Here is a 17049-nt window from a genome sequence, read left to right on the forward strand (position 1 = left end):
TGAATGCCGGTGAGAGCTGTGAGCCATGTGTACGTGGAGCGATACAAAACATTTCTCCCTTGAGGATTTGGTTTGCAAAGTACAAATACACCTCTTTCACGGCAGAGAGGCCAGGGAGGTAGTGTGGATGTTTACCAATGAAAAGTCAAGCACAATATTTACTATTGCCAAACACTTCAGTGGCTTGCCAAGTCTAGATGAATGAATTAACAATGTAGCTAGCTAAGTAAGTACAACAGTTTTGAGTTTTGAATGCTGGGCCAGGTAAGAACTGTTGCCAAACTTAATCACAAAGTGTATTTAGAAAATGTGAAAATGCTTTGTTATAAAAGATATAATCTAACAGAACACAAGCAAACTGAACTAGGCCATGACGGTACTGTATGTTTGATGACCAGTGTATTAATTAACACAACGTACACGTAGTGTCCCCTCCTCATGTACTCTCTGTATAGCCTATAGCCAGGCAGACCCTACCACATCAACAGACACCCCATCGGGCCTCACCCTAAGACAGCTAACCGTGAATCCTGAAAGCTCCATCCTAGCCAGCACTAAACCAGGCAGGAGCTCTTCCTAATGGGCAGGGTATCAGTTAGGGCAACCTCCTTCCACATGCTTGCTTTGGGTCAGGGTCTGGACAAAATGCAATATATTTCTCATCTCTGGAAAAGACAGAACCAATATGACTCTGAAGCTGTGTTAGTGTGTGTGTCCCCTCCTAGCTCCAAGTTGCGATGGCCTTGTATCTTCAATCCACTTTAGGAAATGAAAAGTAGCAATAAATCAATAGAACAGAGGAAGGTGAGGCTCAGGCGCTAAGGTATATTAACCTCTCTAGGCTAGGGGGCGGTATTTTCACATCCGGATGAAAAGCGTGCCCAAAGTAAACTGCCTGCTACACTCAGGCCCAGAGTCTAGGATATGTATATTATTAGTAGTTTTGGATAGAAAACACTCTGAAGTTTCTAAAACTGTTTGAATGATGGCTGAGTATAACATAACATTATTTGGCAGGCGAAACCCAGAGGACAAACCATCCACGATGGTTTGAGGCGACAGCGTTTTCAATGGGGTTTCTATGTGGATCTATATTTCTAAGGCACTTGCTTGCAGTTCCTATCGCTTCCACTGAATGTCAGCAGTCTTTAGAAATTGGTTGATGTTTTTTCTTTGTGTAATGAAGAAGTAGAGTTGTTCAGCACGAGGGTCAAGTCCAGTGTGCTGTTGTGTTTGGGGCCCATGACCTGAAAGCTTTGTTTTTATTCGCTATTGAACACAGTTTATCCCGTCTTAAATTTGATTGTTTATTTATGTAAAAAAATAACTTAAGTTGCATTAGGAAAGTTTGAAATGTTTGGACAAAGATTACAGGTAACTTATTAGATATTTTGTAGTCATGTTGCGCGAGTTGGAACCGGTGTTTTTCTGGATCAAATGCATCAAATAAATTGACATTTTGGAGATATAACGACGGAATTAATCGAACAAAAGGACCATTTGTGATGTTTATGGGACATATTGGAGTGCCAACAGAAGAATATCTTCAAAGGTAAGGCATGAATTATATAGTTATTTCTGAGTTTTGTGTCGCGCCTGGCGGGATTAAATATAATTGTCTGTGTTTGTTTGATGGAGTGCGGTCCTCAGATAATCGCATGGTTTGCTTTCGCCGTAAAGCCTTTTTGAAATCTGACACCATGGCTGGATTAACAAGAAGTTAAGCTTTATTTTGACATATTGCATGTGAATTTTCAAGAATGTTAAATATTTACAATTCTGTAGTTTGAATTTGGCGCCCTGCACTTTCACTGGATGTTGGTCAGGTGGGACGTTAGCATCCCATCTAGCCTAGAGAGGTAAAGGTTGGTAAGGTCAGAGGGGTAGGGGAACTAAGGTATACAGTGGGGCAAAAAGTTTTTAGTCAGCCACCAATTGTGCACGTTCTCCCACTTAAAAAGGAGAGAGGCCTGTAATTGTAATCAAAGGTACACTTCAACTATGACAGACAAAACAAGGAAAAAAAATCCATAAAATCACATTGTAGGATTTTTTATGAATTTATTTGCAAATTATGGTGGAAAATAAGTATTTGGTCACCTACAAACAAGCAAGATTTCTGGCTCTCACAGACCTGTAACTTCTTCTTTAAGAGGCTCCTCTGTCCTCCAATCGTTACTTGTATTAATGGCACCTGTTTGAACTTGTTATCAGTATAAAATACACCTGTCCACAACCTCAAACAGTCACACTCCAAACTCCACTATGGCCAAGACCAAAGAGCTGTCAAAGGACACCAGAAAGAAAATTGTAGACCTGCACCAGGCTGGGAAGACTGAATCTGCAATAGGTAAGCAGCTTGGTTTGAAGAAATCAACTGTGGGAGCAATTATTAGGAAATGGAAGACATACAAGACCACTGATAATGTCCCTCGATCTGGGGCTCCACGCAAGATCTCACCCTGTGGGGTCAAAATGATCACAAGACCGGTGAGCAAAAATCCCAGAACCACACGGGGGTACCTAGTGAATGACCTGCAGAGAGCTGGGACCAAAGTAACAAAGCCTACCATCAGTAACACACTACGCCGCCAGGGACTCAAATCCTGCAGTGCCAGACGTGTCCCCCTGCTTAAGCCAGTACATGCCCAGGCCCGTCTGAAGTTTGCTAGAGAGCATTTTGATGATCCAGAAGAAGATTGGGAAAATGTCATATGGTCAGATGAAATCAAAATAGAACTTCTTGGTAAAAACTCAGCTCGTCGTGTTTGGAGAACAAAGAATGCTAGGTTGCATCCAAAGAACACCATACCTACTGTGAAGCATGGGGGTGGAAACATCATGCTTTGAGGCTGTTTTTCTGCAAAGGGACCAGGACGACTGATCCGTGTAAAGGAAATAATTAATGGGGCCATGTATCGTGAGATTCTGAGTGACAACCTTCCATCAGCAAGGGCATCGAAGATGAAACGTGGCTGGGTCTTTCAGCATGACAATGATCCCAAACACACCGCCCGGGCAACAAAGGAGTGGCTTCGTAAGAAGCATTTCAAGGTCCTGGAGTGGCCTAGCCAGTCTCCAGATCTCAACCCCATAGAAAATCTTTGGAGGGAGTTTAAAGTTCGTGTCGCCCAGCAACAGCCCCAAAACATCACTGCTCTAGAGGAGATCTGCATGGAGGAATGGGCCAAAATACCAGCAACACTGTGTGTAAAACTTGTGAAGACTTACAGAAAACGTTTGACCTCTGTCATTGCCAACAAAGGGTATATAACAAAGTATTGAGATAAACTTTTGTTATTGACCAAATACCTATTTTCCACCATAATTTGCAAATAAATTCACTCAAAATCCTACAATGTGATTTTCTGGATTTTTTTTTAAAGTGCACCTATAATGAAAATTACAAGCCTCTCTCATCTTTTTAAGTGGGAGAACTTGCACAATTGGTGGCTGACTAAATACTTTTTGCCCCACTGTATTAAGGTTGGTAAGGTCAGAGGGGTAGAGGCTCTTATCAAGAACTATAGGTCACCAGAAGGACTTTATGGAGAATCACTGAGGGCACAACTCTCACATTTCTAATTGTGTCTGACTCATAATGCTTAAATACAATGTATTACAGTACATTTTGGAGAGAGAAAGGAAGAGACAGAGGCAGAGAGTAAAACGCTTATGAAAGATAGGTTTAAGAAAGTTAAGAGGTAAATGTTGAATTTGTCCCATCTCTGTAGGTCAAGACAGAGGCGAAGTCGGGGGGGGGGCGGGGCTTACTGTTCAAATCGGATGTTCCTCAGATCCCCGTTATTAATCTTGACGACACAGTCGTTCTCCTGGAACAGACCTTCCTGCTCCGCCTTGCCGCCGCGCTCCAGACGCTTCACTAACAACCCAAGGGTCCTGGAACAACGGTACACACGTTACACACACACACCTTACAGACTTTGAACTTACGCCACACACACATATAACACACTCGACAGACCAGGTCAAACCACACGTTACAGTACACACACTTCACACACACCAGGCGCAAGACTTTTCACACAACTAGGAATCGTCCTCTGCATCCATTTAATTGAGATTAGGGAATTCATTAGAAAGATTGTCATGTAAAGAAAAGTCCAAAGAGACAGGTAATGGAATGTAAAAAGATGGGTTGTGGAAACATGCATAGAACACGCCATTACTGTCGAACCACTGATAGGTAACTACTACTGTAGAACCACTGACTAGTTACTATTAGAACCACTGACTCGTAACTATTACTGTAGAACCACTGACAGGAAATGAATAGTGTAGAACCACTGACAAGTAACTATTACGGTAGAACCACTGACTAGTAACTACTATAACCACCGACATGTAACTATTACATTAGAACCACCGACTAGTAACTATTACTGTAGAACCACTGACTAGTAACTATTATAACCACCAACCAGTAACTATTACTGTAGAACCACCGACTAGTAACTATTATAACCACCGACTAGTAATTATTACTGTAGAACCACTGACTAGTAAATATTACTATAGAAACACTGATTAGTAACTATTACTCTAGAAACACTGATTAGTAACTATTACTCTAGAAACACTGAATAATAACTATTAAATGAAATTAAATGACATTTTATTGCTCACATACACGCGTTTAGCAGATGTTATTGCGTGTAGCGAATTGCTAAATATTACTATAGAAACGCAATATAGTAACTATTACTGTAGAAACACTGACTAGTAAATATTACTGTCGAACCACTGACTAGTATATATTACTGTAGAAACACTGAATAGTAACTATTACTGTAGAACCACTGACTAGTATATATTACTGTAGAACCACTGACTAGTATATATTACTGTAGAAACACTGACTAGTAACTATTAAATTAAATTCAGTTTTATTGGTCACATGCATGTTTAGCAGATTTTTATTGCAGGTGTAGCGAATTGCTAAATATTTCTGTAGAAACAATGACTAGTAACTATTACTGTAGAAACACTGACTAGTAACTATTACTGTTGAGCCACTGACTAGTAAATATTACTGTTGAACCACTGACTAGTAACTATTACTGTTGAACCACTGACTAGTAACTATTACTGTTGAACCACTGACTAGTAACTATTACTGTTGAACCACTGACTAGTAACTATTACTGTTGAACCACTGACTAGTAACTATTACTGTTGAACCACTGACTAGTAACTATTACTGTAGAAACAATGACTAGTAACTATTACTGTTGAACCACTGACTAGTAACTATTACTGTAGAACCACTGACAAGTAACTATTACTGTTGAACCACTGACTAGTAACTATTACTGTTGAACCACTGACTAGTAACTATTACTGTAGAACTACTGACTAGTAACTATTACTGTAGAACCACTGACTAGTAACTATTACTGTATAACCACTGACTAGTAACTATTACTGTAGAACCACTGACTAGTAACTATTACTGTAGAACCACTGACTAGTAACTATTACTGTAGAACCACTGACTAGTAACTATTACTGTAGAACCACTGACTAGTAACTATTACTGTAGAACCACAGACTAGTAACTATTACTGTTGAACCACTGACTAGTAACTATTACTGTTGAACCACTGACTAGAAACTATTACTGTTGAACCACTGACTAGTAACTATTACTGTAGAACCACTGACTAGTAACTATTACTGTAGAACCACTGACTAGTAACTATTACTGTAGAACCACTGACTAGTAACTATTACTGTAGAACCACTGACAAGTAACTATTACTGTTGAACCACTGAATAGTAACTATTACTGTTGAACCACTGACTAGTAACTATTACTGTTGAACCACTGACTAGTAACTATTACTGTAGAACCACTGACTAGTAACTATTACTGTAGAACCACTGACTAGTAACTATTAATGTTGAACCACTGAATAGTAACTATTACTGTTGAATCACTGACTAGTAACTATTACTGTAGAACCACTGACTAGTAACTATTACTGTAGAACCACTGACTAGTAACTATTACTGTTGAACCACTGAATAGTAACTATTACTGTTGAACCACTGACTAGTAACTATTACTGTTGAACCACTGACTAGTAACTATTACTGTAGAACCACTGACTAGTAACTATTACTGTAGAACCACTGACAAGTAACTATTACTGTTGAACCACTGAATAGTAACTATTACTGTTGAACCACTGACTAGTAACTATTACTGTTGAACCACTGAATAGTAACTATTACTGTAGAACCACTGACAAGTAACTATTACTGTTGAACCACTGAATAGTAACTATTACTGTTGAACCACTGAATAGTAACTATTACTGTTGAACCACTGACTAGTAACTATTACTGTTGAACCACTGACTAGTAACTATTACTGTTGAACCACTGACTAGTAACTATTACTGTTGAACCACTGAATAGTAACTATTACTGTAGAACCACTGACTAGTAACTATTACTGTTGAACCACTGAATAGTAACTATTACTGTAGAACCACTGACTAGTAACTATTACTGTTGAACCACTGACTAGTAACTATTACTGTAGAACCACTGACAAGTAACTATTACTGTTGAACCACTGACTAGTAACTATTACTGTTGAACCACTGACTAGTAACTATTACTGTTGAACCACTGACTAGTAACTATTACTGTTGAACCACTGACTAGTAACTATTACTGTAGAACCACTGACTAGTAACTATTACTGTAGAACCACTGACTAGTAACTATTACTGTAGAACCACTGACTAGTAACTATTACTGTTGAACCACTGGCTCGTAACTATTAAATGAGTTTAAATAAAATCGTATTGGTCACACACGTGTTTAGCAGATTTTATTGTGGGTTTAGCGAATTGTTAATATTACTGTAGAAACAATGAATAGTAAATATTACTGTAGAAACACGGCATAGGATATATTACTGTAGAAAAACTGACTAGTAACTATTACCGGAGAAACACTGAGTAGTACATATTACTGTAGAAACACTGAGTAGTACATATTACTGTAGAAACACTGAGTAGTACATATTACTGTAGAAACACTGCATAGTACCTATTACTGTACAAACACTGATTAGTAACTATTACTGTAGAACCACTGACTAGTAACTATTACTGTAGAACCACTGACTAGTAACTATTACTGTAGAACCACTGACTAGTAACTATTACTGTAGAACCACTGACTAGTAACTATTACTGTAGAACCACTGACTAGTAACTATTACTGTAGAACCACTGACTAGTAACTATTACTGTAGAACCACTGACTAGTAACTATTACTGTAGAACCACTGAATAGTAACTATTACTGTAGAACCACTGACTAGTAACTATTACTGTTGAACCACTGACTAGTAACTATTACTGTTGAACCACTGACTAGTAACTATTACTGTTGAACCACTGACTAGTAACTATTACTGTAGAACCACTGACAAGTAACTATTACTGTTGAACCACTGACTAGTAACTATTACTGTTGAACCACTGACTAGTAACTATTACTGTTGAACCACTGACTAGTAACTATTACTGTTGAACCACTGAATAGTAACTATTACTGTTGAACCACTGAATAGTAACTATTACTGTAGAACCACAGAATAGTAACTATTACTGTAGAACCACTGACTAGTAACTATTACTGTTGAACCACTGACTAGTAACTATTACTGTTGAACCACTGACTAGTAACTATTACCAATTTGTAAGTCGCTCTGGATAAGAGCGTCTGCTAAATGACTTAAATGTAAAAAAATGTAATGTAAATCTATTACTGTTGAACCACTGACTAGTAACTATTACTGTTGAACCACTGACTAGTAACTATTACTGTTGAACCACTGACTAGTAACTATTACTGTAGAACCACTGACTAGTAACTATTACTGTTGAACCACTGAATAGTAACTATTACTGTAGAACCACTGACTAGTAACTATTACTGTTGAACCACTGACTAGTAACTATTACTGTAGAACCACTGACTAGTAACTATTACTGTTGAACCACTGACTAGTAACTATTACTGTAGAACCACTGACTAGTAACTATTACTGTAGAACCACTGACTAGTAACTATTACTGTTGAAACACTGATTAGTAACTATTACTGTAGAACCACTGACTAGTAACTATTACTGTAGAACCACTGACTAGTAACTATTACTGTAGAACCACTGACTAGTAACTATTACTGTAGAACCACTGACTAGTAACTATTACTGTAGAACCACTGAATAGTAACTATTACTGTTGAACCACTGACTAGTAACTATTACTGTAGAACCACTGACTAGTAACTATTACTGTAGAACCACTGACTAGTAACTATTACTGTAGAACCACTGACTAGTAACTATTACTGTAGAAACACTGCATAGTACCTATTACTGTACAAACACTGATTAGTAACTATTACTGTAGAACCACTGCATAGTAACAATTACTGTAGAACCACTGCATAGTAACTATTACTGTAGAACCACTGCATAGTAACTATTACTGTAGAACCACTGACTAGTAAGTATTACTGTAGAACCACTGACTAGTAACTATTACTGTAGAACCACTGACTAGTAACTATTACTGTAGAACCACTGAATAGTAACTATTACTGTAGAACCACTGACTAGTAACTATTACTGTTGAACCACTGACTAGTAACTATTACTGTAGAACCACTGACAAGTAACTATTACTGTTGAACCACTGACTAGTAACTATTACTGTTGAACCACTGAATAGTAACTATTACTGTTGAACCACTGACTAGTAACTATTACTGTTGAACCACTGACTAGTAACTATTACTGTTGAACCACTGACTAGTAACTATTACTGTTGAACCACTGACTAGTAACTATTACTGTAGAACCACTGACTAGTAACTATTACTGTAGAACCACTGACTAGTAACTATTACTGTAGAACCACTGACTAGTAACTATTACTGTTGAACCACTGAATAGTAACTATTACTGTTGAACCACTGACTAGTAACTATTACTGTTGAACCACTGACTAGTAACTATTACTGTTGAACCACTGAATAGTAACTATTACTGTTGAACCACTGAATAGTAACTATTACTGTAGAACCACAGACTAGTAACTATTACTGTTGAACCACTGAATAGTAACTATTACTTTAGAACCACAGACTAGTAACTATTACTGTTGAACCACTGAATAGTAACTATTACTGTTGAACCACTGACTAGTAACTATTACTGTTGAACCACTGACTAGTAACTATTACTGTTGAACCACTGAATAGTAACTATTACTGTAGAACCACAGACTAGTAACTATTACTGTTGAACCACTGAATAGTAACTATTACTGTAGAACCACAGACTAGTAACTATTACTGTTGAACCACTGAATAGTAACTATTACTTTAGAACCACAGACTAGTAACTATTACTGTTGAACCACTGAATAGTAACTATTACTGTTGAACCACTGACTAGTAACTATTACTGTTGAACCACTGACTAGTAACTATTACTGTTGAACCACTGAATAGTAACTATTACTGTTGAACCACTGACTAGTAACTATTACTGTTGAACCACTGAATAGTAACTATTACTGTAGAACCACTGCATAGTAACTTTGTCAAGGGATCTTCATAATCTCCAAATCAATATCAGTATCTCCAAATCAATATCATAAATCAGATGAGATTAGTGACACCAAAACTAAATCACAAAACCTTAGTCAGGATGAGGCAGGTTGACATATACAATGTTCTCTCTTCCCAGAAATGCTGTGGTGTGTAATATTGAGCTGTCCCCTTCCCTTCTCCCTGGGAAGGACATCTAAGTGCTAATCCTGGTCTCCAGACTAGTGAAGGTCTTATAGCTTCAGTGACGCTCCGCTGTCTGTCTGTCGTCTACCTTCGCTTAGCCAGGGCTTAAAAAGTGAGCAGGCAGCATTGTTATAAATACACGTGCGCACACACACACACACACACACACACACACACACACACACACACACACACACACACACACACACACACACACACACACACACACACACACACACACACACACACACACACACACACACACACACACACACACACACACACACACAGCCATCTCAGCAATCCCCTCCAAGCTCCACAACCTTTACCTTCAAACCCTGATGCAGTAAATAAATACATCAGAAAGCAGCTTGGGGTTTTAACTCTCTCTCGCCCTCCGGATCACCGGGCTACCACAGACGTGTAAAGAGATCTGGTAGACACACAGACAGCAAAACCATAACTCCTGTTTCAAAGGACCAGGAGAAGCTGCAGGTGTACTGTCTGCACTCAGACTGTTGTTGCCACTTCTGATGGGAAGTCTTAAGACCATAAGGCTCCTGAGACTTAAGTAAGGTAAAAAACTTCTTTAGGGAGTGAAAAGAGATTGAATATTAAGTGGGAATTATTTCTGATTGACATTTTGGATGGGATTTCTGATAGGGAAAGAGGGGGGGTTACATAAGTAGACAGGGACAGTAGGAGGTGAAAAACATACTATTTTCTCAGTACTTTATTAGATACGTAAACGGAAACAACAACCCGGTAAATCGCAAAGAAAAAAAAGAAGTAATTATCTTCCAGGCGAGCGAGGCTAAATTCACGGAGCTGTTTAGCGTTTCAGCCGAAAGGGGCACGCTGCGGCCACCAGCCGCCTCAGTTCATTAGTTTAATTGGCTGTATAACATGGGCATGCTCACTCACCACCACAAACTCATCTCTCTCCTCAATGGGGGTAAATGGCACATTACTAAGTCAAAATTATGTGGTACAAAAGGCCTTTGTCCACTCACACCGCCGACGAGCAGACTAAGCAGGCTGAGGCTTCATAAATTGGCTGATAGAGTGGTGGGGAGAGGACCATAGAGTCATTATAGACTAGCTAGGTGGTGTGGAAGTAAGACAATGGATGCATCCTAAAAGGCACCTTTATAATGGACTACTTTTAACCAGGGCCCATTAGGAAGCATTTGAGATGCAGCCTATCTAGTGTAGCAACAGATCTTAGATCAGTGTTTTACTGGAGTTGAAGGGCTTTATAATGAACCCAGATGGAGCTGATGCTGATTAGTCATCTGTATTCAGTACAGTGTCTCATGATTGGGCATACAATTGGGCTTTTTAGTGATTTGATCACCATTAATAAAGGTGCCCTCATTCTTAATGGTAAATGCATTAGCACACTTTCACATTTTGTCTGTCTCATATGCTACTGGACATTTGCTAAGATGCTCATCACTCACTCCTTTCAAACTAGTAGGCATTATTTAAGATGTATTGAGTCTTCCACCAGTACATTTACTTTCAGTAATTCCCAGACGTCCTGCTTATTCCCTACAGGAATATTTCAGCCAAGATTTCTGGAAAATCTGGGAAAAGTTATCAGAATTGTACAACTCTATAGGCAAGTCTGTTAGAGAATCGCTCCTTTCATCTGCTCCTACGCAGACGCTTTGCCTGTTGATTGGGAGAGAGTTGAAGAGTTGAGCAGAGGAGACTGAGTGACAGAGACCACCTGTTCCCATCTACTGACTTTAATTGAATAATAATGCAATCAGGATCCATTTACGCAGCGCAATTATGTCTGCGTCTTGTTTACAGTTCACAGTGGTCACAGAAGGAGATCTCATTATTGAAATGGTGGCTGTGGCGCATCTGCGCGAGAGAGAGAGAGATAGAGAGTGTGTATGTCTCTCCCCTATCCAAGTCCCTCTCTCCCCTGCAGCTGCAAAGAACCAGTGGCTGCTGTGCTAGCAGCGCTGTGACAGCAGACACTTTGAGTGTTCCGTCTGGGCCGGAAGTCTGACCCTGCTCGTCTGGACAGTAATGAGACAGCCCTCGGCAGCTCACGCTTGATGTCCTGGAGGAAGAGCTGAGCAGTCCATTAACATCATCTGACTAACCAGTCTCTGTCACGTTATCTAGTTTGGGACATAATTGAAGGAGCTGATGAGGAAACAGTATGCATGGGACCATACTGAATAATATGTTGCAACAGTGATAGACAGTGTGGCCGTTTCTAAAGGCCAAAAATTAAAGGACCACTTTGAAGCAGAAAACAAACAGTTTACGCTAGTTTGTCAGGAGGCTTTATCCAATATCAAAATCATTGACGTTTATAGTCATTCAATCATATTGTTTATTATATTTACAATATCTAATATCGGTATTTCATCTTTCTCTCTTTCTTTTCTGAGCCAAAGCTAAGGCAGTATACTGTAGGAATCCGACGCTCAATTCTCAAAGGTCAAGCCTATTTCTAGTTCAACAACATCATGCTAGTTTCTCAGGAATGGCAATAGAATCAAAGTCCTGAGTGAGTTATCTTAATGAAATGACAACAGCAACCTTCAATGACAGAGGCCCACATGATATCCCATATAATTTCTTTCATCAGTATTTTCACCTCTTTCCTTTGTGTTTCTTCCACTGTGTGATGGTGTCCCAAATGGAACCCTATGCCCTATATAGTGCACTACTTTTAGCCGTACTGGCCATTTGGGACATACGTTTATGTTACCGTGACTTTGGGGGTGTGCACTGTGCCAATCCATTGGTGTACATGTAGGACCCATGTTATGAATTCGCTTTTAGTTTTGATTGTATTGGCCAGTTCCTGCTGATTGTGAATAACTATAAACTCTGATATATTCAGCATCATGCTCTTGTCATCACTATTCTTCACCGAGGAGGGTCAAACGCCTAAATAGATATAGTCGCTAGAAGGATTTATTTCTCCCCCAAAAAGTCACCTTCAAACCAGAGGACGTCTGAAGTCCATTGTGGCCCGTGGATAGAACTCGTAACATAGAACTCAGAATAAAAGGAACGTGTAGAACACAGACTATACAGCCTCCAGTCAAGAACAAACCGCTTTCCACTTTCATCCTTTCCTTTTCTATGTTCATTGTCTCCTTGGAGCTGTAAAATAGCACTCACATTGGTAAGGGACAAGTGTTTCAGAAATTGAAAACACAAAAGGAAGAAGAAAGATTTTTAAAAAAGAGGCCAAGAGACATCACAGTCACTCACAATGACAGCCGTGAGCGACAGAGCTGGCGAGAGACCGGGTGAGAGAACGGACAGAGAGAGTGAGAGAGAGAGAGAGAAAGGGGGGGAGAGAGAGAGAGAGAGAGAGAGAGAGAGAGAGAGAGAGAGAGAGAGAGAGAGAGAGAGAGAGAGAGAGAGAGAGAGAGAGAGAGAGAGAGAGAGAGAGAGAGAGAGAGAGAGAGAGAGAGAAAGCGAGAGAGAGAGAGAGATTTCAGAGGCGTCAAACAGACAGATCAGGACAAGGGGCTAGGGGCTAGCCTAGTCGGAGTGCTGTAGTCGTTTCATACTGGGACAGGGAAGCTGGGCCCTAATAAGTCTAGCGTCTCAGAGTAGGAGTGCTGATCTAGGACCAGTTTTTCATTTCAGATCACAATGAATACTGTTATATGGACAGGTGGTGCCTGATCCTCGATCAGCAGTCAGGTTTACCTTCTGTCCGTGGCACTGAAAGGCACAACGTGGATCCCCAGAGGCCCGCCGACATTGGACACCTCTACCAGCTTTAGCATGTCACTGTGGGACAATGATGGATGAGGCAGGGAGTGAGAGGAACGGTGGGAGGGAGGAACGCATGTGTGAAATAAAAACAGAAACAGAAAAAATTGAGAATAACACAAAACAACAGGATAACATGACAGGTCTGGGAATGGAGCCTATATCTAGCAGCTAGGGAGATGCTACTGCAGTCACTCACTGGTCCAGTCCCAAATGACACTCGGTTCCCTTTGTAGCGCACTACATTTGACCAAGGCCCATGGTGAATATTATAGGAAATAGGGTGCCATTTGGGATACGAGCCCTATAGAGATTGGCTTTGGCTCAGCTATGCCTCTTCTCTCATGAAGCCATCCATTATACAGTCAGGCTGAGGAACCAGAGGTCGATTAAAGACCCAAATGGAGACTCCAATTAAGTGATTAAGATCAGGTCTTTGTGGGCTCTGCAGTAAAACTAGCCCCGATGAATTGGAAATGTGGAGGGATGCTTCAGCCCTGCAAATAAAGCTGCGAAGGCGTACGAGTCACATTAATAATAGTTCAAAAATACATGGAAAATCACATGATGATGATGATGATGATGATGATGATGGTGGTAACACTGATGGTGGAGACATGCACTGAGTGTGAGGTGGTCTTGGGAAATGCATCTGTAACTATGTAATAATGGTGTATATATTGAGTATAGAACATCTGATTCATGGACACGACAATGTTACGGAGTACTGAGATGAGTGAGTCTATATGGTGTATGCCTGTCATAGGAAGTGGTTATATTACAGGAAGAGAGAGAGTTGGGTGAGTCCATTCCTACCAGGAGGACGGTGGTGTGTAATGCACTTACTTCAGAGATAACGTTGGGGAGTGTTCCACACAGGAGTCTGCTCTCCCCACCGGCTCTATTCTCCCATTCCTCTCTTCCTGGTTCACCCTCTCCTCTTCCTCCTCCTCCTCCTAGACAGACATAAAGAGTGAGTGTGAGAGAAAGAGAGAGAGAGAGAGAAAGAGAGAGAGAGAAAGAACAAGGTGACAGGGAACATCAAAGACTATACTGGCGGTGACCTAAGCTGTCCTACCGTCTGCGTCTCTGCATCTCATCTCTTCTTTCCTCCCTCCTTTTTAATCCAATTACAGGAGAAGGAGAGTAATGGTCTCTGTTTTAGCGTTGGGGCTCTCTCTCCGCAACATCCGACAGAGGACAGCCAAGCAACACTGAAGTGGCCGTAATCGATTACTCATACTCAATCAATGTGGATGGGGGGGGGTGGGAGGAGGTAGCGGTTTGCCAGGTTCTTACAGTAATCTGATAAAGCGACGGGAGGATGAGACACAGGCCATTTGTTTCTTTCACTCTCTCTCTCTCTCTCTCTCTCTCTCTCTCTCCATTTCATTTACCCTTCTCCCTGTTCTTCAGCCAGGGCCATTAGCCATTATACCTCTCTGTCTCCCTGTTTACAGACAGACTCAATATCAGACGGCTGGGGACCTTAGCATCCTCTGTGAGAAATAGGAAGTCCTTATACTGTATTAAAGAGATACATTCACAGTATTCATGATGCACGTAGATAACAATGTAGTGTTTTTACAGTGGTAAATATTCATCCACAGCTGATTCATACGGTAAGTGTAATGGTGATATTTCGATCAAGAAGGTATGTGGTGATTCTTTGTTATAATGATGACATTCTGGGGGGGGTTGTATGTCTAGACACTTAGCAGAGAGGGAGAAGACCTGAAATGGTTTGTTAGCCTCTGATATTAATATGCCTGCTGCCCCACCCCTACATCTTCCCTCCTCGCTGAAATGTCAAGCATATCTAAATAACCGCTCTGTTCGCTCTCTCATTCTCTTTTTATGGAAATGCATTCAGCCCTTTCAAACTGTGAACCCCTGCGACACGGGAAGGGTTTAGAGGGTGTACTGGGGCCCGTCGGGAGACTCGTATTCTTATTTATACATTTCCGAAGGTGAAGAGAGACTGACATGGGGTCATGACAATTTAATCAGAATAGCGACAGAATCCTGCTGCCAAGCAGCTGCTGTTTCCTCTATTAGGTGTTTCTATAAAAATGAGTCAATCACCTTTGTCCCCAATGCAAGGCCCCGGCTCTGTTGTTTTTAATTATGCGTCATGACAGGTCTCATGTGCCTCCTTGCTTTTATTCATATGCTTTCTGTTGGAAAACAAGGGGGATACTAGCATACTGTACAGTGGGACCTCAACGGACCTGGCAACCCAAGGATACCTGGCAACCCGTGGAATGTTTACATAAACTATAAACAGAGGACTGAAGGATAACATAATGGTGGAGGTGAAGGGAAAAGATGGGGGATACTGGCATACTGTACAGTGGGAACTCAACGGACCTGGCAACCCAAGGATACCTGGCAACCCGTGGAATGCTGACATAAACTATAAACAGAGGACTGAAGGATAACATAATGGTGGAGGTGAAGGGAAAAGAAGGGGGATACTGGCATACTGTACAGTGGGACCTCAACGGACCTGGCAACCCAAGGATACCTGGCAACCCGTGGAATGCTTACATAAACTATAAACAGAGGACTGAAGGATAACATAATGGTGGAGGTGAAGGGAAAAGAAGGGAAGGAAGCATGTGATAATGGAAAAATAAATACAATCAGATATCCAAAAGTGGAATACTGAGGAGGAGAAAGGGAAATATATTGAAAAAATACAGAGTTCTAAAAAAAAAAAAAAGATAATTTGCATAGAGCATGTATGCAGGGGAAGACGAATGGCGGAGTACTCTTTGCTTGTTGCCTTTGACAATAGGGTTTAGATGGCTGGGTTGAAGCCGAGGAAGAGGTGGTGATTCACATTTATCATTACTGACACTGACAAGTAATTAACTCCCATAACAGTTGCTCTCGGTGACAAGCCTTGCTGTTTGTTGAGTGACATTTTTGCATGACATGAATGCATCTCTGCTCCCGAGAATCTCTATCCAGTGGAAATTGGAGACCTGTCGAGCTGAGGCTGAGCTAAGCGGTAGAGGTGGAGGAGTGGAGTGGATGACGGGAGGAGACGAGGAGTGGAGGAGAGAGTGAGGTATCAGTGTGTGGAGCTCATTGGTGCACAGAGGTGAGGAGAGGTTTCTATCCATGGTTCACAACAGAGATAGGTAGCAAGATACCCACATGAAAAAAGTACTACACTATGGTATAAATAGAATAGTATTCACTGTAATGTTTTTGAAGACTTTACTGTAGTATTCACCGGACTAAAGTTATCAAAAACACGACAGCGGAAACTATTATTTACATTTAACTACAGAATAATTACTGACTTAAAAGAAAACGAGTAAATACTAAATTAATGTAGCATTTTTTTGCAGATTGTGGTATACTGTAGTATTTACTGTAGCATGCTGTGGTATTTATTGTGTTTTTGCAGACTATTATTTT

At 40.5% G+C, this 17049-nt stretch overlaps 1 protein-coding gene across 5 annotated transcripts in view; it reads right to left on the reverse strand.

The window, feature by feature from the left end:
• The window catches only part of LOC118361156 (partitioning defective 3 homolog), a 592408-nt gene that overhangs the window by 309526 nt on the left and 265833 nt on the right, over nt 1-17049 (reverse strand). For all 5 annotated transcript variants that reach the window (XM_052483308.1, XM_052483311.1, XM_052483309.1 and 2 more), the window contains 3 exons: nt 14464-14573; nt 13552-13635; nt 3775-3900 (listed from right to left, as the gene is read on the reverse strand). In XM_052483308.1, coding sequence (XP_052339268.1) covers nt 3775-3900; nt 13552-13635; nt 14464-14573 — 320 coding nt within the window. The remainder of the gene's footprint in view (nt 1-3774; nt 3901-13551; nt 13636-14463; nt 14574-17049) is intronic.

Source organism: Oncorhynchus keta, chromosome 28 (genome assembly GCF_023373465.1).
Source record: "Oncorhynchus keta strain PuntledgeMale-10-30-2019 chromosome 28, Oket_V2, whole genome shotgun sequence".
NCBI classification, from domain to species: domain Eukaryota; kingdom Metazoa; phylum Chordata; class Actinopteri; order Salmoniformes; family Salmonidae; genus Oncorhynchus; species Oncorhynchus keta.